Here is a 23,799-nt window from a genome sequence, read left to right as displayed (position 1 = left end):
CAGCGCTCTGTTCCAACACCTGGTCCTGGGCTCCGGGGAAGGCCCACAGCTGGGGAAGGGCTAGCAGGGAAGGGCCACCATCCCAGCTTGCAGACTCCTTGGTGACTGACACAGGCACTCTTGGGAAGTGTGAGCACACCTCCCCCAGGATGACCATGGCTGTCCCTCCTACAGCCACAAGCAGCAGGTCTTTGCCCAGAGCAGAAGGTGAATGTCTTTCCAGAGGTGAACCCCTTGGGGGGGCCGCTGCGCCTCATTTGGGGGAAACACATGGTACTGGACATAAGTCGCCTGGAGACAGTGAAAGCAGTTTTATCCTTTCACCTCTCAAATGCCCTGGGCACCTGATCTCCTACAGGTGATTCTGCCCATCTCCTGCCACCCACTGTGGGCGGGATGACTTATGAGTGCTGAGTGTTAACGAAGAGTCAAACTCTAAAATATTTGAAGAGATACATTCTGAGCCAAATATGAGTGCCCATGGCTCCAGCACAGCCCTCAGGAGATCCTGAGAATGTGTGCCCAAGGTGGTCCAGGTGCAGCTTGGTTTTATATACTGTAGGGAGACATGAAATTTCAATCAAATACATTCAAGAACTGCATTGCTTTGATCCAGAAAGGCAGGACAACTTGAAGGGGTCGGGGCTTCCAGGTTATAGGTAGATTTAAATTTTTTTTTTTTTTTTAGAGACGGGGTTTCACCATGATGGCCAGGCTGGTCTTGAACTCCTGACCTCAGGTGATCCACTCACCTTGGCCTCCCAAAATGCTAGGATTACAGGTGTGAGTCACCACGCCCGGCTGATTTAAATTTTTTCTGATTGGCAATTCACTGAAAGAGTTACCAATAGAGGCCGGGTACAGTGGCTCATGCCTGTTATCCCAGCACTTTGGGAGGCTGAGACGAGTCTCCCAAAGCTGAGGTCAGTGTAAGGTGTTTTAGGCCGACTGACAGCCCCATGGATGCCATGTTAACCTCTGTGACCTACATGGACACTCCCGATGAGTTCCCGGAAAATCTGAAGTAACTGAAAGACCGTGAAAACAGGAAGAAATGATCAACCCCTGTGCCTACTTAACTTTAAGACATTCTCTATTGTTCCTTATTCTCGCCCCAATTGATGAGGCCATTGGACTGTGTAACTAACCTTGGTCAACCTCATGACTCCAGACCCTACAACCCCCTCCCAGCTTTCAAAAAACTGCCCTAAACTGTAACTTCTGTAACTTTCCACTGCCCACCCCAAACCTATGAAACCAACTCCTATCCCACCGCCCTCCACTGACTCCCTTTTCAGACTCAGCCCACCCGCGCACACCCGGGTGAATAAACAGCCATGTTGCTCACACAAAGCCTGTTGTGGGGGGGGTCTCTTCATTTAGAGTGCATGTTTTAACAGTCAGGAGTTGGAGACCAGCCTGGCCAACATGGTGAAACCCGACTCTACTAAAAATACAAAAATTAGCTGGGTATGGTGGCACATGCGTGTAATCTCAGCTACTCAAAAGGCTGAGGTGGGAGAATTGCTTGAACCTGGGAGGCAAAGGTTGCAGTGAGTTGAGATTGTGCTACTGCACTCCAGCCTGGGCTACAGAGAGAGACTCCATCTCAAAAAAGCAAAAAAACCCCAAAAAAGAGTTATCACATATGTGGGTTGTGACAAGAGGTGGTGGAGATCACAGTCTTATCATGCAGATGAAGCCTCCAGGTAGCAGGCTTCAGAGAGCATAGACTGTCTAAGTTTCCTATCGGACTTAAGGTCTGTGTCAATGTTAACAGCAGAGAGGTATTATGAGGCATGTCCGACTCCCACTTCCCATCATGGCCTGAACCAGTCTTTCAGGTTAAATTTTAGAGTGCCCTGGCTTAGGAGGAAGTCCATTCAGATGGTTGGGGGGCATTAGAATTTTATTTTTTGTTTACGTGGGACACCTGACCCACCAGCAATGCTGCATGAACGGAGTTGGTTGCATCCACTGTGCAACACACTTCCCATTTACCATCCTGTAATCCTCCCAGCAACTAAGCAAGAATGCTGAAGACAGGGAACTGGAGCGCAGAAACTCACTGACTTGACCAAGGCCCCAGAGCTGGGCTTGGGGAGAAGCCTGGTCAATTGTTCATTCCATAGACAAGGAGACTGAAGCATCATGAGATTCAGTGACTTATCTAGCATCAGACCTGCCCTGGACCTACTGTTCTGTCCACACTACCACAGAATATTCTACCAAATTTGGAAAGGGAACAGTTAAAGAAAGGCAAACATAGCCCAGAATGACAGCACTCAAGCCCTGGCAGGACCTTAGGCCCTGCCTCAGCCCCAGCCCTCTGGCTGGGACCTTTCACTTTGTTCCTTACCTCTCCCTCCCCCATAGTGCACTCTGTTTTGTTCCTCAACCAAGCAGAAATCAGTCTCAATACTTCCACGCCGGTTCTGCTTGTGCCACAGAAATGAGTCTGTGGCCGGATGCCGTGGCTCACGCCTGTAATCTCAGCACTTTGGAAGGCTGAAGTGGGTGGATCATTTGAGATCAGGAGTTCAAGACCAGCCTGGCCAATGTGGGGAAACCTCATCTCTACTAAAAATACAAAAATTAGCCAGGGATTGTGGTGCATGCCTGTAATCTCAGCTACTTGGGGGGCTGAGGCAGGAGAATTGCTTGAATCCAGGAGGCAGAGGTTGCAGTGAGCCAAGATTGCACCACTGCACTCCAGTCTGGGTGACAGAGCGAGACTCTGTCTCAAAAACAAAAAACAAAAAAAAAAAGAAACAAGTCTGTGGCCTCATTTGTAAACCCTGACTCTTCAAATTTTCAATTCAAGCAGGCTCTGCCTGGTCTTCCTTTATCCAGCTAAATGTCACAAGTTCATTTGTTCCAGTGGTGACAGTGTCAAGGCATCCTAACCAGAGTGACTCCATCTTGAAAAAAGTCCAGATAAAGCCAAACCTGCTGGGTTACATTCCCAGGAGATTAGGCATTCCTGGCCACATGCTTATGGTTGAGAGAATGAGCTACTGATGTTAACCAACTAAAGACTCAGAACTTACAGAAATGTCCCAGTACTTTAAGAACAAAAAAGCATTCTTAGTTTAAGAATAGGTTTTGGGGCTGGGCGCGGTGGCTCACACCTGTAATCCCAGCACTTTGGGAGGCCGAGGCGGGTGGATCACGAGGTCAAGAGATCGAGACCATCCTGGTCAACATGGTGAAACTCTGTCTCTACTAAAAATACAAAAAAAATTAGCTGGGCATGGTGGCGCGTGCCTGTAGTCCCAGCTACTCAGGAGGCTGAGGCAGGAGAATTGCCTGAACCCAGGAGGCGGAGGTTGCGGTGAGCCGAGATCGCGCCATTGCACTCCAGCCTGGGTAACAAGAGCGAAACTCCATCTCAAAAAAAAAAAAAAAAAAGAATAGGTTTTGATTTAAAATAATAGTACATTCGGCTGGGTGCAGTGGCTCACGCCTGTAATCCAGGAACTCTGGGAGGCTGAGGAGGTGGAGGTTGCACTCAGCCAAGATCGTGCCACTGCGCTCCAGTCTGGGAGACAGAGTGAGACTCTGTCTCAAAATAAATAAATAAATAAATAAAAGTACACTCATAAATTCTTGCTAAAATCAAGAATTAGTAACAATAGGAAAGTAATAATACTAATAGACTCTGTCTCAAAAAAAAAAAAGATTAGAGTTGGAGTAAATGAAAAAGAGAATAAAAAAATCAGTAGAATGAATGAAAGCCAAAGTTGGTTCTTTGAAGAGATCGACATAATTGGCAAGCCTTCAGCTAGACTAAGAAAACAAGAGAAGGCTCAAATCACTGAAATCAGAAATGAAAGTGGGAACATTACTAATGATCTTACAGAAATGAAAAGGGTTATAAGAACAGGATGAGGCTGGACACAGTGGCTCACGCCTGTAATCCCAGCACTTTGGGAGGCTGAGGCAGGCGGATCACCTGAGATCAGGAGTTCGAGACCAGCCTGACCAACATGGTGAGACCCTGTCTCAAAAAAAAAAAAAAAGACAGGAGGAAAAGGATTATTATGAACACTTTATGCCAACAAATTAGATAACCTGGATGCAAATGGACAAACTCTTAGAAACATCCAAATTACAAAAACTGACTAAAGAAGAAATAAAATATCTTAACAGACCTACAATGAAGAGGTCATTGAATCTGTAATCAAAGATCTTGCAACTAAGAAAAGTCCAAGACCAGATGACTTCATTGGATGAATTCTACCAAACATTTAAAGAACCTGCCGGGCGCAGTGGCTCACACCTGTAATCCCAGCACTTTGGGAGGCTGAGGCGGGAGGATCACTTGAGGTCAGAAGTTTGAGACCAGCCTGACCAATATGGTGAAACCCTGTCTTTAAAAAATAAAAAATAATAAATAATAAAGACCTTGCAAGGCCGGGCCTAGTGGGTCACATCTATAATTCCAGCACTTGGGAGCCTGAGGAGGGAGGATCACTGAGCCCAGGAGTTTGAGACTAACCTGGACAACATAGTGAGACCCTGTCTCTACAAAAAAATTGAAAAATAAAAACTAGCCAAACATGAAAGCACATGCCTGTAGTCCCAGTTACATGGAGGCTGAGGTGGGAGGATTGCTTGAGCCGCAGAGGTTGAAGCTGCAGTGAGCCATGATTGCACCACTGCACTTCAGCCTGGGCAATGGAGTGAGACCCTGTCCCCACCATCCCAAAAAAATTATACCAATTTTTCTTAAACTTTCCAAACCATTGAACAGTATGAAACACTTAATAACTTATTCTATGAAGCCACACAAAGACATCATAAGAGAAAACTATAAACCATTTATGAATATAGCTGCAAAATTTCTCAACAAAATACTGGCAAACAAAATCCATTAGCATATTTAAAGGATTATACACCATGACCAAGTGGGATTTACCCCAGGAGTGGAAGGGTGATTCAACAACAACAAAAAAAACAATAGGCCGGGCACGGTGGCTCACGCCTGTAATCCCAGCACTTTGGGAGGCTGAGGCGGGCAGATCACCTGAGGTGACCAGCCTGACCAACATGGTGAAACCCCATCTCTACTAAAAATACAAAATTAGCCAGGTGTGGTGGCACATGCCTGTAATCCCAGCTATTTGGGAGGCTGAGGCAGGAGAATCACTTGAGCTTGGGAGGTGGAAGTTGCGGTGAGCCGAGATTGTGCCATTGCACTCCAGCCTGGACAACAAGAGCAAAACTTCATCTCAAAAAAAGAAAATCAGTAAACTACACCAATTTGATTGAAGGTGAAAAAAGCCACACGTGGCCATCTCAATGGTACAGAAAAAAAGATCTGAGAAATATCCAATACCCTTTCATGATGAACCCACTCAGCAAGCTAGGAATAGAAGGCAACTTTGTCAACATGATAAAGGGCATTTATGAAAAACCCACAGCTAACATCAGACTTGATGATGAAAGAATGAAAAATTCCTCTCTAAGATCAAGAACAAGTCAAGCACGCCCAGTTCCCCAAAGCTATTCAACATTGTACTGGAAGTTCTAGACAGAACAATTAGGCAAGAAAAATAAAGAAAAGGAAAATTTGGAATGGAAAAAGTAAAACTTTCTCTATTGGCACACATAATTCTATGATTCTATGATTCACGCCATTGCACTCCATCCTGGGCGACAGAGTGAGACTCTAAAAAAAAAAAATAAATGTATTAAAGTAAGAAATAAAATGTCTCTCACAGGACATCTGAGCTGGCCTCCCCACTAGGCAAAGGCAGAAGCTCTGGCTAAATGGTTTTGCCCTCCAGGGTGGGGGACCGGGGGAAAGGCTGGCTTGAGGCACAGATGGATACACCATCCTGGACTCCCATGCTGACTGCTGCTTCTGGACCTGCAGCATCTGAAGGGTCTGCTGAAGTCATGACTAGCCCTAAGAAAGGCACACACGGTTCCTGCCTGCCACAAACATTTCCATGCCAAGAACTGCTGGCCAGACAGAATGGCTGAGCATCTCATCGCTGACGACGCACAAAACACGCACACACCTTGACCTTCCAGATTGATCCAGGCTGGCCTGGGTCTCCTGGCCACCATTGGGCCCGAGCCGCTTGCAATTCCCGCTTCCTCCAGACCCATGAAACCACCATGTACACACCCGCTGTGCCGAGCGCTCACTACCTGAATGAGTGTTCATCATGCGGACAGCCTTGGCCTTGGCCAGCTCCAGAGCGGTGATCCACTGCTGCCGGTCCACCTCTGAGCTGGCCTTGAGGTGGTAGCTCCTGCCCCCACTGGTCAGCAAGATACCACAAGAGTCCTCCACGTCAATGTGCGCTGCAGACAGGTTGATGGTTCTACGGCAGGTGTGGGCCATTTCACCCTGATTTCTGTAGGAGGTAAGAGAAGGAATGGGGTGAGGCTCCTAGTCTCTATGGCTCCAGACTGAAGAAACCCTCCAGGCAAATCCTCAGAATCTCAGACCCTCAGAGCTGGGAGAGGCCCTGGAGTCAAAGTTGGGAGATGAAGCCTACTGGAATTGTCTGGTCATGGCTTGATTGAGGGGGGCTCTCAGGCCACGACGGCTTTCTGTGAGTACAGTGGCAGAGGGATGGGGGGGCTGTATCGGTGCCACGTGTGCAGGGAGTGCCTGGTGTGGTCTAAGCCCTTGCAGACACCAGGAAATGGCAGAGTGACTGCCCAGGGTCTCTCAAGGCAGATCAGCCCTCGGACTCTGTGCTAAACTCTTTCCATTACGTCTTAGAACCATGGAGTTGGAGTCGGGAGCGGTGGCTCACACCTGTAATCCCAGCATTTTGGGAGGCCAAGGAGGGTGGATTACTTGAACTCAGGAGCCAACATGATGAAACCCAGTGTCTAGTAAAAATGAAACCTTTGCAAAATTATGACTGAGACAGTGAAAGAGGTCTAACTTAACCGACTCCATCTTGCTTCTAACCTCCGAGCTGTCTTTGTTTATTTCTGGGCATAGGCTGAACTAACTTTCAGAGAAACTTAGTTTGTAGTTTATAGTTTAAACAAAGATGCTAACAGCCCTTTCCCAAAGCAGACCTCCTCCTTTCCTGGGGACTAGATTAACATTAGCCACAGGGTTAGAAATTACGGTAGGCCGGGTGCAGTAGCTCACGCAGTAATCCCAGCACTTTGGGAGGCCAAGGTAGGCAGATCACCTGAGGTCGGGAGTTTGAGACCAGCCTGACGAACATGGAGGAACCCCATCTCTACTAAAAATACAAAATTAGCCGGGGATGGTGGCACATGGCTGTAATTCCAGGTACTTGGGAGGCTGAGGCAGGAGAATCACTTGAACCTGGGTGGCGGAGGTTACGGTGAGCCAAGATGGTGCCATTGCACTCCAGCCTGGACAACAAGAGAGAAACTCCGTCTCAAAAAAAAGAAAAAGAAAAAACAAATTGTGGTTTAGAAGTCATGAGGTTGGAGGCTACAAGATTCTGACCCTGCCTACTTTTGCAAAGGCAATATCATTTTTAGTAGAGACAGGGTTTCACCATGTTGGCTCCTAACCTCAAGTGATCCACCGTCCACAGCCTCCCAAGATTCTGACTGCTCCTAAGATCAGCGTTTGAGATATTTTGCAAACCTTGCACTTGATGGATAAGCTGGTACCACCCAGATCAATAAACTGGCTCATCTGATCTTGTGGCCCCCACCTAGGAACTAACTCAGTACAACAAGACAGTTTCAGCTCCCTATAATTTCATCCCTGACCAATCAGCACTGCTGGCTCCCCAGCTCCCCGGCTCCCCACCCACCCACCAAGTTATCATTAAAAGCTCTGCTCCCCAAATGCTTGGGAAGACTGATTTGAGTAATAATAAAACTCCAGTCTCCCGCACAGTAGGCTCTGTGTGAATTGCTTTTTCTCTATTGCAATTCCCCTGTCTTGATGAATCTGCTCTGTCTAGGCAGCGGGCAAGGTAAACCCCTTGGGCAGTTACAAAAATAAAAAAATCAGCTGGGTATGGTGGTGTTCGCCTGTAGTCCAGGCTACTTGGGAGACTGGGGCAGGAGAATCACTTGAACCAAAGAGGCGGAGGTTGCAGTGAGCTGAGATGGTGCCACTGCACTCCAGCACAGGTGACAGAGCAAGACTCCGTCTCAAATAAAAAATAAATAAAGAAAGAACTATGGAGTTGGAGCAGGTTGGGATCCTGCCTCTAAAACTGAAATTGGAGGCCCAGAGCCTAAGGGGGCAGATGTAGAGGTATCTCCTGCTGGGAGGGACCTGGGACCCGTGTCACCCCTGATGCTGTCCTTTTGTTATATCTTGAGATCTATGAAGCAAGGATGCCCCATTCTCTGGCTCTACACGGGTGAGTTGAAGGCCTTGGCTGGGCAAACACAGTGCTACCTCATGACAAGAGACTGGCCCCTCTGCTAGTGACAAGATTATGGAGCTAATGGTATAAAAATAAAGGGAAGTGTAGGTGACTATGACTAAAGTGTATGCCATTTCCAATTACAATCAATGTCAGAAAACGGCGATCCAACTATCACGACTGGATCTAACTCACTCCCTTAGACACTTGAAGGAAGGTCAGAACCCCTGTGACATAACAAATCTCTTCCCATGTAACGCATCAGAAGACGAAGAGTGATTGGCCAGCATTGAACACTGCCAGCGGCAGGAGCTCATCTGGTAATTTTCTGCTGCCTTTTAATTCTCATTTCTTTTCCCTGGCTGCCCATCATCTGTCATTTTTTTATTCTTCTATCAGTTCTAAAGTCAAATGACTTGACACTCAGTAAGACATCTGTCTTTTTTTGAACAGTGATTGTCTTTTCCGATTCCCTTGTGCTTTGGGCACATTTCTTAGAGAAGATGACATGTAGCTGAAGGAAAGTGCAACTCTCAGCTGCTGGTGTCTTTTGCTTGAAGGGAAGTCACTCTAATTCAGAAAACTGGTGAAGCTGGGCACACCTGTTGGAAGCCTGACGCTTTCAGATTTAAGGACATTTTTGGCTAGAAATCGTTCAGGTGTTAAATAGTATAGTGACTCACCAAAAATGACATTATGGCTTAGCTCAGAAATAAGAGGGGGATGGGCAGTGTTCTGGACAGAGAGAGTAGCAGGGCAAAGACCACGAGGCGAGGAGCAGTTCTCAGTTTTCGAAGAAGAGAAAGAAAGTTCCTTTGGCCAGAGTGCTCAGAACGAGAACAGATGAGAGAAAAAGGAAGCAAGAAAATCAGGCAGGTGGGTAAGTGCATTTCTGGAGTCAAAAAAAAAAAAAAAAAAAAAAGGAAGGCAGCGGCAGTGACTTACGCCTGTAATCCCAGCACTTTGGGAGGCCAGGCAGATCATGAGGTCAGGAGTTCAAAACAAGCCTGACCAAAATGGTGAAACCCCATCTCTACTAAAAATACAAAAATTAGCCAGGCACAGTGGCGCAAGCCTGTAATCCCAGCTACTCAGGAGGCTGAGGCAGGAGAATCGCTTGAACCCAGGAGGTAGAGGTTGCAGTGAGCCGAGATCAAGCTACTGCACTCCAGCCTGGGCAACAGAGCAAGACTCCATCTCAAAATTTAAAAAAATAGTATTATAATGACGTTAGTTTCCTAGTTTTGAGAATTGTACTTCGGTGAGGTAAGATGTTAGCACTAAGGGGAGTTAAGCTAAAAGTATGTGGGAACTATCTGCTCTATTTTTCTAACTTTTCTGTAAATCTAAGTCATTTCAAAATTTTAAACATTTAATGCTGCTATCACCTTCGCAGGGTCACAGCTGATAACAAAGTCTTGTAGTCAGAACCTGACCTCATCTGCCTCCAGGGTCAGGGATTGGATTGGAGATATTCCCAATGTCACTCAAGGGCAGAAGCCTCAAGCCCCCATCGTAGGATCTGGTTCTAGACAGGACTCTCCAGGGGACTAAGTAAAGACATTTTAAAAATCACTAGACAAAGAAGAGTGGGTGAGGCTGAGGGAGGGAGGGAGAGAAGACCTCCCAGTTGAGATGAGCCTGAAAACCAATGCTAATAAAAAAGCCAACAAAGTCAATGCTTAGAAGATGAATCACTTCAGGCTGGGCGCGGTGGCTCACACCTGTAATCCCAGCACTTTGGGAGGCTGAGGTGGGAGATCACTTGAGGCCAGGAGTTCAAGACCAGCCTGGGCAACATGGTGAAACTCTGCCTTTACAAAAAGCACAAAAATTAGCCAGGCATGGTGGTGCACGCCTACTCGGGTGGTCCCAGCTCTACTTGAGAGGCTGAGATGGGAAGATCGTTTGAGCCTAGGATGCTGAGGTTGCAGTGAGCCTCGATTGTGTCACTGCACTCCAGCCTGGGTGACAGAGTAAGACCCTGTCTCAAAAAAAAAAAAAAAGCTCGATGAAAACAGAAGTTGATAAAAATGAAACAAGAGCAAATAGATATGAATAGGTAACATGAGCACTTCAGAAAATAAAAATACAGCAGATTAGTTTTTCTAGTGACCCAGCATCCAAATCTAAACTGATCCTTTACTCATTCTAGTTAGGATTACTTTTTTTATTAAGGTTTTATTTTTATTTTTTATTTATTTATTAATTTTTGAGATGGAGTTTCACTCTTGCTACCCAGGCTGGAGTGCAATGGCGCGATCTCGGCTCACCGCAACCTCTGCCTCCTGGGTTCAGGCAATTCTCCTGCCTCAGCCTCTTGAGTATATGGGATTACAGGCACGCGCCACCATGCCCAGCTAATTTCTTTTTTGTATTTTAGGTAGAGACGGGGTTTCACCATGTTGACCAGGATGGTCTCGATCTCTTGACCTTATGATCCACCCGCCTCGGCGTCCCAAAGTGCTGGGATTATAGGCCTCAGCCACCGCGCCCGGCCTAAGGTTTTATTTCAATTATTATTTATTTATTTTTGAGATGGAGTCTCTGTCACCAGGCTGGAGTACAGTGGTGTGATCTCGGCTCACTGCAACCTCAGCCTCCCAGGTTCAAGTCATTCTTCTGTCTCAGCCTCTTGAGTAGCTGGGACTACAGGCTCGCACCCAGCTGATTGTTGTACTTTTAGTAGAGACACACCCACCACACCCAGCTAATTTTTGTATTTTTAGTAGAGACAAGGTTTCACCATGTTGGCCAGGATGGTCTCGATCTCTTGACCTTGTGATCTGCCCGCCTCGAACTCCCAAAGTGCTGGGATTACAGGCATGAGCAACTGTGCCCGGTCTTAATTTTTTTTTGAAACAGGGTCTCACTCTGTTGCCTAGGCTGGAGTGCAATGGTGCAATCATAGCTCACTGCAGCCTTGAACTCCTGTGCTCAAACAATCCTCCTGTCTCAGCCTCCTAAGTAGCTGGGACCATAGGCATGTGCCACCATGCCCAGCTAATTTTTTTTTTGTAGAGACAAGGTCTCACTGTGTTGCCCGGGCTGGTCTCAAACTCCTGAGCTCAAGTTATTCTCCCACCTTCACCTTCCGAAGTGCTAGAATTGCAGGTGTGAGCCACTACACCCAGCCTCTTACTTTAACTTTTTAGTTTGTCTTTTTAACTATTTGAAAGAAAATATATAGTGAAATATATAAATGTGGCGGCTAATGACCCTTAAAATTATCAAGGTCTAATATGTTTGCTAGTCTTAGAATTTAGCTTTGCTCTTCTCTTTCATTTAGATGTTTTATGTTCAATCCATTTTTCACCTGTAGCCAAGGTATTATTTTTATCCTTTTTATTCAGCTTTTAAAATTTTTCAATGGCTTCAAACTCAGTCCTGAAAAGGTCTAAAATTTAGCCATGTCACCTAAAATTCAGATTGTTGTTTGGGAGTGGTGCACCTGCTCATGTTGTAAATAAATGATTTTGTTTCTCCTATTGTGAATCCTGGCTGAGGTAACCCTCTCCATGAAAGTTAACCTTCCAGGGAAGTCCAATAGTCCAGATGGAGGCAAATTGCAAGCCCTGCTCACAGTACACTACTGGACCCAGCCTGCAAGCTGCGGTGGAAACTCCTGTCCCTCAAGAGCTTATGGAGATGTGTAACATTCCAGAACCATCTGGTCTTACGGACCCCTGAGCAGCTTCAGTGGCCTCACTACTCGGCCATGTCCTAGCGCCTCTCAGTTTTACCAGAGTTCATCTCCAAAATACATGATGATGTGGCCAGGCATGATGGCTCACACCTGTAATCCCAGCACTGAGGCGGGCAGATCACTTGAGGCAAGGAGTTCAAGACCAGCCTGGCCAACATGGTGAAACCCCGTCTCTACTGAAAATACAAAAATTAGCCAGGCATGATGGTGCACGTCTGTAATCCCAGCTACTCAGGAAGCTGAGGCAGGAGCATTGCCTGAACCCAGGAGGTGGAGGTTGCAGTGAGCCGAGATCCCACCACTGTACTCCAGCCTGGGCGACAGAGCTAGACTCCATCAAACGAACAAAAAAAAAACCAAAACATGATCATGTATCTTCTGCCATTTTTAAGGAGACATGTTTTGAGACATTACTTTGATATCTGATGTATTTAGAATAAACATAAATACAATAGTAAACATCCGCAGTACAACTTAACTACATCAGAATTCACCACAACCAATATCCTGCTAAGTTAACTACACCGATTCTCAACAAAATAATATTCACAGTGATCCCAGTACACTCTTACCTCTGTCAAGGATTCCAGCTATGAGAACCTGGAAGCCTGTTATAGTTAATGTATCACTCTTTAGGCCATGGTAGTGACTAACACAGCTGTGCACAAACCTTGTGCACAGACGCAGAATGGTGCACCACCTCGGTTCTCTCTCTTCCTCCTCCATTTAAACCAAGTCACCCCTGCATTATTGGACTTGGGAGAAGTGCTGCATCTCAGAGTGTGGAATCTGGCTTTCTGAGTGGTCACCAAGAAGCTGGATTTTTCCAACCCACAGTACGGAAGGGTTAGTGCCTCACAAGTTAAACAATGAGCCATGGGAAATGGAAGTGGATGGCAACCAGGCAGAGAAATGCTCTCCATTTATCCCTGCTGCAGTCTCTCCGAGGTATCCTTGCAAACCTTCCAGAGAAGTCCATGAGCTCAGAGAACATGAGTGGCCTCTCTGAGCCTTGCAGTTTGCTGCAACGCGGTGGCCAGGCCTTGAAGCCTCATGTCACTTTGCATCCTCCCCTTGCTTTTCTTCCTGTTTTGCCTTCACAGCACCAAGGCTCATCTCGTGGCTCCACTAAGTGCCCAACCAACCAGCAGTAGACACCACACGAAGCCCTCCTTGATATGGCCCATCCTTGGGAAGAGTCAGACAGCCACTAACTATATCAGACCCTTCCACCTTGGAGGGCTACACAATTTATCCTTCGTGAAGCAGAAGCACTTTTTGGTAATGGGGTTGCCTTCCCTGCCTGTAGTGCCTCCAGTAGTACCATAGTCCAAAGTTACTGCATGCCTTGTGTGCTGGCCTAGACTCCCATTCAACACAGCCTTATACCAAGAGGCCCATTTCAGCCTAGGAGCTGCGCCCATGACTCCTGGCCATAAATTCACTGGAATCGTATGAACCCAGCTGCACTCGGGGCAGCGAGCCGGACGAAACAATGGAATGGCTTCCTGGCTTAGCTGGGGCACAGGTGGAGAAACTTCCCTCAGGTTTGAGCCTCTGTCCTCCAGGAAGCCTTAAGCTGACAACCGATATCTGGTGCCATGTCCCCGCAGCTACAGCAGACAGGTCCAGGAGTGACCCTGCTCACCATCACACGTGGTTGCCCTTGGCAGGTGTGTGCTCCCCATCCTCACACCCTTGGGATCAGCTGGGTTAGAGGATCTAGTCCCGCGGTAAGGGAGGAATGTGAAACAACAAGGATCCCACTGACCTGGACACTCCCACAACCACTTGGCCACCTATGGCTCCTCATGCCAGTGAGCCACAAAGAGGGCAGTGACTCTACCGCCAGGGGCCGCTGATCCTACTGCCATGAGGAATTAGGTGAGTGGTCCATTCGGGGATGGGAGGAGAATGTCTGGAATAAAACCCAGAGGACTCCCTGGGATCTCTCTCTCTTTTTTTGAGACCGAGTTCCACTCTCGTTGCCCAGGCTGGAGTGCAACGATGCTATCTCAGCTTCCTGCAACCTCTGCCTCCTGGGTTCAAGTGATTCTTCTGTCTCAGCCTCCTGAGTAGCTAGGATTATAGGCGCCCACTACCATGCCCAGCTAATTTTTTTTCTTTTCAGATGGAGTTTCGCTCTTGTTGCCTAGGCTGGAGTGCAGTGGCGCAATCTCACCTCACTGCAACCTCTGCCTTCTGGGTTCAAGTGATTCTCCTGCCTCAGCTTCCTGAATAGCTGTGATTACAGGCCACTGCCACCATGTCCGGCCAATTTTTTATATTTTTAGTAGAGACAGGGTTTTACCATGTTGGCAAGGCTGGTCTTGAACTCCTGACCTCAGGTGATCTGCCCGCCTTGGCCTCCCAAAGTGCTGGGAGTAGAGGTGTGAGTGACCACACTGGCCATTTTTGTCTTTTTAGTAGAGATGGGCTTTCACCATGTTGTCCAGGCTGGTCTGGAACCCCTGGACCTCAGGTGATCCGCCCATCTTGGCCTCCCAAAGTGCTGGGATTACAGGCGTGAGCCACCACACCCAGCCCTGGTATCTTGGCTGATAATGGGCAAGACCAACAACACGCGCAGACCCCTCAGTGCAAACATTACAGACCAGCCAAAGTGCTGATGGAGAGTGGACAGGATCTAGAGTGGGTAGTGCAGAAGGAAGATGACGAGTAAGAATGACGGCATCAGGACCAGCCACGGCAGCAGCAGACGACCTTGTTTCACAACCTTCTTGCTTTATTCTTCCTGGTGACCTCAATGGGCCAGTACTAGGAAATGGCTTCTGTCACTGATAGGACCTGTACCTTCCTGCTCAGGGAAGGGATGAGGATGTTTTTGTTCTCCAAGGAAAATGAAGATTCTCATATTGAAGGAGGACAGCTGATCTCATGGGAGGGCATGAGCAGACCCGAGTAGCGCAAGGTGTGGACCGTACTGGACACAAGCCTCGTGCGCCTCCTCAGATTCCCCCGACCACCTCCTTCCTTGTCCCTCTCAGTGATGCCTCATCCAGGTCGGGCCGTCCCTCCACTTCTGGGCTTACATAAAATGCCACAGTGGAAAATGGGAGATGAAAAGGAACAGGGCAGATAAATCCCCCTCCACTCTTCCCTCCGTGGATGGCTCTGAGGTGTGTTTTCTTCTTGCATATGTTCTGAAAAAGACCATGTGCCAGGCAAGCTCGCTTGCTGAGCGACCCACGGTGTCTCTCTGTAGCTCGCTGTGAAGTGTCATCCAGCATGCGAATGTGCTGGGTGGTCACTTTGATCTCTCCTCTGCCACTTGCCTTTGCTGCTTTGCTGCCCTGGGATTGCATCTCCCAAAGTGTCAGTTCTTTAATCCCTGCCTCAGGCTATGTTTTCCAGAGGACCCTCCCCAAAAATGTCCATGGGAAAAAAAAAATATTGACAGGGCAGCGAATCTGAATCCAGATGCACAGAAAGACCAAAAGCTACCACTCTGGAGCAAAGCACTTAGCCTTATATGGAACTTCCATTCAACACAAGCTCAAGGTGACCCTGATTCACTGTGAAATTCCCATCCAACCTTCTGAATTCTAATTCAGCAAGCACTTCCTGTGGGCTACTATATAAAGGCACTGTGCTAGAAACTGGGGAGGGAGTAGATACAAAAATAAATAAGACACAGCTTTCTGGCCTCAGTGGTCTAGCTTGGGAAGGACACAGGCCTGTAAATGACAAGCCACTGTTTGTTAACAATAAGTGAAGGGAAATAAATTCAAAGTAAGGGAGGAGCTCAACTCATGAAAATTCATTAGCTACGTCTTTGTAATTTACCAATTTTTCTGCATGTATGTTACACTTTTTTTTTTTTTTGAGACGGAGTTTCGCTCTTGTTACCCAGGCTGGGGTGTAATGGCGTGATCTCGACTCACCGCAACCTCCACCTCCCTGGTTCAAGCAATTCTCCTGCCTCAGCCTCCCCAGTAGCTGGGATTACAGGCGCCCACCATCATGCCTGGCTAGTTTTTGTATTTTTAGCAAAGATGAGGTTTTACCATGTTGGCTAGGCTGGTCTCAAACTCCTGGCCTTGAGTCCTCCCACCTCAGCCTCCCAAAGTACCAGATTACAGGCATGAGCCACCGTGCCTAGCCTATACTTTTATACTTTATAAAATTGGCCATAAAAGCAAACTTGAGGCCGGGTGTGGTAGCTCATGCCTGTAATCCCAGCACTTTGGGAGGTCGAGGTAGGCAGATCACTTGAGGTCAGGAGTTTGAGACCAGTCTGGGCAACATAGTGAAACCCCATCTCTACTAAAAATACAAAAATTAGCCCAGCATGGTGGCACCCGCCTAGAGTCCCAGCCACTCAGGAGGCTGAGGCACAAGAATCGCTTGAACCTGGGAAGCAGAGGTTGTAGTGAGCCGAGATTGTGCCATTGCACTCCAGCCTGGGTAACACAGCAAGACTCCATCTCAAAAAAACAAACAAACAAAAAACCCCAGAAATGTATTATGTCACACTTCTGGAGACTAGAAGTCCATAATCAAGATGTTGAAGTCCACAAGAACCTGGCTAATTTTTGTATTTTTAGTAGAGACAAGATTTCACCATGTTGGCCAGGCTGGTCTCGAACTCCTGATCTCGTGATCTGCCTGCCTTGGCCTCCCAAAGTGCTGGAATTACAGGCATAAGCCATGGCACCCAGCCAATTTCTGTTATTTTAAGCTACCCATTTTGTAATACTTTGTTTCAGCAGCTCTCAGACCTGTTAGTTCAACTAACATGAACTCACCATGTTAGTTCAGAATGACCATCCTGAATTTTTCTCATGCAGTAATCAGTGGGGCTTCATTTCAAACCTCCACACAGTTCCTGCCTAGAACACTGAGCCACCGCAGCATCCACACACCTCCTCTTGGTCCTGGAGCAGTTCTGCACCACAGCTGTCTGGAGCTGCTCAAAGCTTTCCCCCTCTTCCTATGCCACAGAGGCCAGAGAGCCAAAAACGACCTGCTGGAAAGACTCCAGGATTCAGGTTTCACCAGTGACATGCATTCTCGCAAGACTTAAATGTAGAAGTGAGTTAAGAGGGAGGCGAGAAGGACATGCGCAGTGGTGGCTGATCTATGACAGGGAACGTGCCTTGCAGCCATCAGCTTCCCGATTCCATGGCTCCCTGCATCACAGTGTGTGTGGCCTAGACAACTCACAGACGCTCAGCCTCCGGCTGGCTCCAGCAGCACTCCCAGTCAGTCAGGAAGCCACCTCAACCCTGGCAGCCCAGCTCTTTCTGCCTGGGTCATTACTGGTGTGCGCCACTGAGTCTCAGCTAAGGCACCTCCCCAGGGGCAACATCATCTCAGAATGAACACCTCCTGTAACTGCAACCAATGGGTTCCTTGTGGTTCTAATGGCATCTCCTTTTCTGGTTAAGTTAAAGTTACTATCAGGTACCAGTTATAACTTTCTAAAGTTCATTTAATGAGGGAAATATGAAGCACAAGAGTACTCAGGGCCCATCAGCCAAATTACAGAGCATGCTTGCAAAAGCCACGCTAACGGCTGAGTGTAGTGGCTCACGCCTGTAATCCCAGCACTTTGGGAGGCCGAGGTGGGCGGATCACGAGGTCAGGAGTTCAAGACCAGCCTGACCAACATGGTGAAACCCAATCTCTACTAAAAATACAAAAATTAGCTGGGTGTGGTGGCACACGCCTGTAGTCCCAGCTACTTGGAAAGCTGAGGCAGGAGAATCGCTTGAACCCGGGAGGCGGAGGTTGCAGTGAGCCGAGATCGTGTCACCGCACTCCAGCCTGGGTGACAGTGCGAGACTCTGTCAAAAAAAAAAAAAAAAAGACACACTAACACAATATGACAAAAACTGGCCGGGCATGGTGGCTCATGCTTGTAATCTCAACACTTTGGGAGGCCGAAGTGGGCAGATCACTTGAGCTCAGAAGTTCAAGACCAACCTGGCCAAAATGGTGAAACCCCATCTCTACTAAAAATACAAAAATTAACCGGGCATGGTGGTGTGTACCTGTAATTTCAGCTACTCAGGAGGCTAGGGTGGGAGGATCCCTTGAACCCGAGAGGCAGAGGTTGCAGTGAGCCAAAATTGTGCCACTGTGCTCCAGCCTGGATGACAGAGTGAGACTCCGTCTCAAAAAAAAAAAAAAAAAAACCTACAAAAACCAAGCTCATCAAATGCCCACTCCATCACAAATAACAGCAAAAATTGCAGCCAGCTATCACAAATTATTGGTTTTACCTTTGTCTTCCCATGTATTTACAAGTCTTACACAATAGGGTAATGTAAATTCAGTATCTTTTGTTTTTATATAGAGAGAGGGTCTCTTTATGTTGCCCAGGCTGGTCTCCAACTCTTGGCCTCAAGGGATCCTCCTGCCTTGGCCTCCCAAAGTGCTGGACTTACAGTGCGAGCCACCATGCTTAGTCAAATTCAGTATCCCAGCCACTTTTACCAAAAGAGAATTTTACAGCCCAGAGAAACCAAGTGACTTATCTGAGCACAAGGTGGATGAAAGAATTAGGATTCAAGTGCACTGGGGGCTTGCAGAATAATTCTGGGTTTTGTTTGGCTGGATCTGGCTAGAAGTTTCTGGCAAGGCTGTAGTGAAACCAATTCCAAGGGCTGGGAGAAATAATACACTGTTTCTCTGAGTTAGCTAGGAAAGCACTGCTTTCTCCAGATCCCATCACTGTTGTCGGAGCGGGGAAACTTGAGGGATATATAAGGGATTTTCGGGTAGATGCTCCACAGGGAGTAGAGGCCTCTGTGACTGCGGGCCTCTGAGAATACAAATGTGAGGAGAAATCGTTAAACAGTCGTGATAGCAGAAGCTACCAAAATAGGTGTGATGTCTGAATGCAGTGCCCAGCCCAGTGATTCTCCAAAGAGTGCCTCCATAGTGAGTAAATGCAAGGATGCCCAGATGAGGACAGCTGAGAGGGGCAGAGGCTGGGGAGCACACCCTGTCCCCTGGACAGGTGTCTCTGATGGCTGCCCAGCATTTCCCAGGGACCCTATGGATGTCGACGGGAAGCAAAGCCCAGCTAAGGGAACAGAGGCTGAAAAAGCCTAAGATTTGCTGTTCCAGGTCTCTGGAAACCATGGCATACGCAGACCAATCCTATGCATTTGAAGAGGTTTCTTTATCTGGAGTTAGATGCAAAAAATAAGCCACCAATTAAGAGACACATTCACAATAAATACACCCAACAAAGAATTTGAGCCAGGCACTGTGGCTCCTGCTGTAATCCCAGCACTTTGGGAGGCCGAGGAGGGTGGATCACCTGAGGTCAGGAGTTTGAGACCCACCTGGACAACATGGTAAAACACCATCTCTACTAAAAATACAAAAATTAGCCAAGCATGGTGACACGTGCTTGTAATCCTAGCTACTCTGAAGGCTAAGGTAGGAGAATCACTTGAACCCAGGAGGCAGAGGTTACAGGGAGCTGAGATCACACCACTGCACTCCAGCCTGGGCAACAGAGTGAGACTCCAGCTCAAAAAAAAAAAAAAGAACTTGGATTAAGAAAATATAAAGAACTCCTAAAATTAGTAAGAAAGAAGTACTTTAGGCCAGGTGCAGTGGATCATGCCTATAATCCCAGCACTTTGAGAGGCAAAGGTGGGCAGATAACCTGAGATCAGGAGTTCGACACCAGCCCAACCAACATGGTGAAACCCCGTCTCCACTAAAAACTCCAAAATTAGCAGGGCACGGTGGCGGGCACCTGTAATCCCAACTACTTGGGAGGCTGAGGCAGGAGCCTGGGCAACAGAGTGAAACTCTGTCTCAAAAAAATTTTTTTTATTAAAGCTTAAAGTACTCCTTTTCTTTTCTTCAAGACTGAATTTTGCTTTTTTCACCCAGGCTGAAGTGCAGTGGTGAGATCTCAGCCTCCTGGGTTCAAGTGCTTCTCCTGCCTCAGTGTGTGCAGGACAGACAAATAGTGGTTTATCCACTTTGTGGTTCATCCAAACTGTGGAATATAATACAGCAATGAGAATAAATGAGTTAGTTACGTATAAGAGCCGGCAAGAGGCTAGGTGCAGTGGCTCCCACCTATAATCCCAGCACTTTGGGAGACCAAGGCAGGAGGATTGCTTGAAGCCAGAAGTTTGAGACCAGCCTGGGTAACAAAGAGAGACCTGTCTCTATAAAAATAAGAAAAAGTTAGCCAGGCATGTTGACATGTGCCTGTAGACCCAGCTACTTGGGAGTCTAAGGCAGAAGGATCCTTTGAGCCAGGAGTTTGAGGCTACAGCAAGGAATGATCGAACCACTATACTCTAGCCTCAGTAACAGAGGAAGACCCTGTCTCTACCAAAACAAAAAATGAACAAACAAAAAAACCTGGAAAAATCTCACAAATACAACGTTGAGAAAAACAGCCATGCACAAAGAGAGCACACTATAGGAAGTACAATAATAGGCAAAATTCACCTCTGGAGTCAGAAGTTAAGACAGTGGTTCTCCCTGGGGTACAGTGACTGGAAGGGAACAGAAGGGCTGTCAGGGGTGGTCATGTTTTATTTATTTTTCTTTTTTCTTTCTTTATTTTTGAGATGGAGTCTTGCTCTGTCACCCTGGCTGGAGTGCAATGGTGCAATCTTGACTCACTGCAACCTCCACCTCCAGAGTCCATGCAATTCTCCTGCCTCAGCCTCCCAAGTAGCTGAGATTACAGGCTGCCACCACACCCGCCTAATCTTTTGTATTTTTAGTAGAGATGGGTTTCACCATGTTGGTAAGGCTGGTCTTGAACTCCCAACCTCAGGTGATCCACCCTCCTCGGCCTCCCAAAGTGCTAGGATTACAGGTGTGAGCCACTGCGCCCAGCCAAGGGGTGGTCATGTTTTTATTTCTTCAGCGAGGTAGTGGTTATTCAGGGTGTTCATTTTATGAACATTCACTGAGATATACACTTATTTGTCCACTTTTTTCTACACACATTAGACTTCAAATAAAGTTTATATTTAAAAAAACAGGAAGGAGAATTATTTCCTGGCAATGGTAGCAGCAACAATGACTGGTTCTTAGGGGCAGCGGAGGCAGCAGTGCCCAGGTATCAGTGTCCTCTCCAGGGTGGTTCTGTGGCATGACTTTGGCCACAGATCTAGCTGTCCAGCCTCCCTTGTTCTCACCTCTCCTGTGAGAGCTACATTTTCCTGCCTTTCTGGGGATTCCATGAGCTACCCAAGATCCCTTCCACATATATACGAGCTTTTTTGCTTAAAATATCCAGGATTGGTTTTCTGTTATTTCTGTTATTTTCAACTAAAAACCTGCTGGTGTACTTGGGCGATGGCCACAGAAGGCATGTCAGAGGGCAGGAAGAGAAGTGTTTAAGAGACACAGACAGGAGAAAAAGCAGTTTTCAGTTCTTCTACCTCTCAGGTCAAGGGGACGCCGTTAGGACCCTCCTAGGTGGAAGGAAGGAAGCTCAGCTTGTTCATCCTAACTACCACATCCTGAGGACTTGCCTTAGCAATGTCTCACAATGGACAGTCATTTAAGAAGTAATGGAAAGGCAGGATGGTACCTCCCTGTTCCACATGCATAGGCTGGGGTCCCAACGGGGCGCTGAGCCACCAGAGCCAGGCCCACCTCCCTACACCCAGCCCCTCCCATGTCTTACCAATTGGGCTGCATGGACTTTTGTCCCCAGGTTCGCTTATACTCTTAAAAGCCATCAAAGCTGGTCTGACAGTACCACTCAGACAATGCAGCATCACAAATGTCAGGTGCTGCCCATCAAACGGAAGCCTCTACTTACGCAGTGCTCGCTTTCGGAGATGAGGCTGTCACTCTGAGACCTGACATTGTTTCATTTTTCTACTGGCCTGATTCTTTGCCATTTAAAGTTTCCCTTGAGAAATGTTAAATAAATGCTGCTACAAGGACACTTCTAATGTAATTTTAAAAATAACAATGAAAAAGGAGACTTGGAAGCCATTCTCCCATCACTGAAAGTCACAGCACTACATTTATTTATTTATTTTAAGTTCTGGGATACATGTACAGAACGTGCAGGTTTGTTATATAGGTATACATGTGCCATGGTGGTTTGCTACACCCATCAACCCGTCATCTAGGTTTTAAGCCCTGCGTGCAATAGGTATTTGTCCTAATGCTATCCCTTCCTTTGCCCCCTGCCCCCCAACAGGCCCCCGTGTGTGATGTTCCCCTCCCTGTGTCCATGTGTTCTCAATGTTCAACTTCCACTTATGAGTGAGAACATTCAGTGTTTGGTTTTCTGTTCCTGTGTTAGTTTGGTGAGAATGATGGCTTCCAGCTTCATCCATGTCCCTGCAAAGGACGTGAACTCATTTTTTATGGCTGCATAGTATTCCATGGATTTTCTTTATCCAGTCTATCCTTGATGGACATTTGGGTTGGTTCCAAGTCCTTGCTATTGTAAATAGACATCACTACATTTTTACACAAACATAGAATGAGAGTAATTTATGAAGCACAGCATTCCTATCAATACAACTTTTGTCTACATGGTGCTTCACCTTCTATAGGAGCCTATCATAACATGACTCTTTTGGCTAGAGGGCTCACACCTGTAATCCTAGCACTTTGGGAGGCTGAGGCGGGTGGATCACTTGAGGCCAGGAGTTTGAGATCAGCCTAGGAAACATGGTGAAACCCTGTCTCTACTAAAAATACAAAACTAGCCAGGCATGGTGGTGCATGACTATAATTCCAGCTTCTTGGGAGGCTGAGGCATAAGAATCACTTGAACCCAGGAAGTGGAGGTTCCAGTGAGCTGAAATTATACCACTGCACTCAGCCTGGGTGACAGAGCAAGAAACTGTCTCAAAAAAAAAAAAAAAGACTCTTTTCACCCTCACAAGGACCATAAATCAGAAAAGCAGACACTGATTCATTTAGCAAATATTTACCAAGTATTATCAAGTATATTCCATATGCCAAGTACTTGTTGGGAGAAATTAGCCCCATTTTACAGCCAAGAAAGGGGAGGAGACCAGGAAAGGACAAATCACATGCCCCAGTCCATAGAACTGGTGAACACCAAAGGCAGAACCAGAATTTGTTTTTTGGGTTTGTTTGGCAGGGGTGCTGAAGAGTCTTACTCCATTGCCCAAGATGGAGTGCAGTGGTGGGATCTCGGCTCACTGCAACCTCTACCTCCTGGGTCCAAGTGATTCTCAGGCCTCAGCCTCCCAAGTAGTAGCTGGGACTACAAGTGTGTGCCACCATGCCTGGCTAATTTTTGTATTTTTAGTAGAGACGGAGTTTCACCACATTGGCCAGGCTGGTCTCGAATTTCTGGCCTCAAGAGATCCGCCCTCCTTGGCCTTCCAAAGTGCTGGGATTACAGGCCTGAACCACCACACCCGGCCTATAATTTGGTTTCTTTGCCACCAGCACAGGGCTCTTTCCATGGAGCACACTGGGGTATCTGTCCAGAAATAATATTTCGGTTTACTTGGTCATTGTCTGTTATGCATGGCTCAGAAGCCAAAGCACAAGTTCCATGAGACACGGACCTGGCCTGTCTCGCCCCTGCCCAGCTCACAGCAAGATGTGTTAGGTCCACACAAAACCCTGCACACGGATGTTTATAGCAGCTTTATTCATAATTGCCAAAATATGCATGTGACCAAAATGTCCTTCAGTGGGTGAATAGATAAACTATAGTCCACCTAGACAATGAAATATTATTCAGTGCTAAAAAGAAATGAGCTAACAAACCGCAAAACGACATGG

At 47.1% G+C, this 23,799-nt stretch overlaps 1 protein-coding gene across 2 annotated transcripts in view; it reads right to left on the bottom strand.

Annotated features, from left to right (window-relative positions):
- Window positions 1-23,799, bottom strand: part of OSBP2 (oxysterol binding protein 2) — a 199,717-nt gene that overhangs the window by 149,795 nt on the left and 26,123 nt on the right. For both annotated transcript variants that reach the window (XM_064367900.1, XM_012471364.3), the window contains exon 2: window positions 6,163-6,371. In XM_064367900.1, coding sequence (XP_064223970.1) covers window positions 6,163-6,371 — 209 coding nt within the window. The remainder of the gene's footprint in view (window positions 1-6,162; window positions 6,372-23,799) is intronic.

The sequence above is a fragment of the Aotus nancymaae genome, unplaced genomic scaffold (assembly GCF_030222135.1).
Source record: "Aotus nancymaae isolate 86718 unplaced genomic scaffold, 86718_ANA_hifiasm-v0.15.2.pri h1tg000076l, whole genome shotgun sequence".
Lineage (NCBI taxonomy): Eukaryota > Metazoa > Chordata > Mammalia > Primates > Aotidae > Aotus > Aotus nancymaae.
The sequence above is the reverse complement of the archived record's forward strand: the minus strand, read 5'-3'. Positions and strand labels throughout refer to the sequence as shown.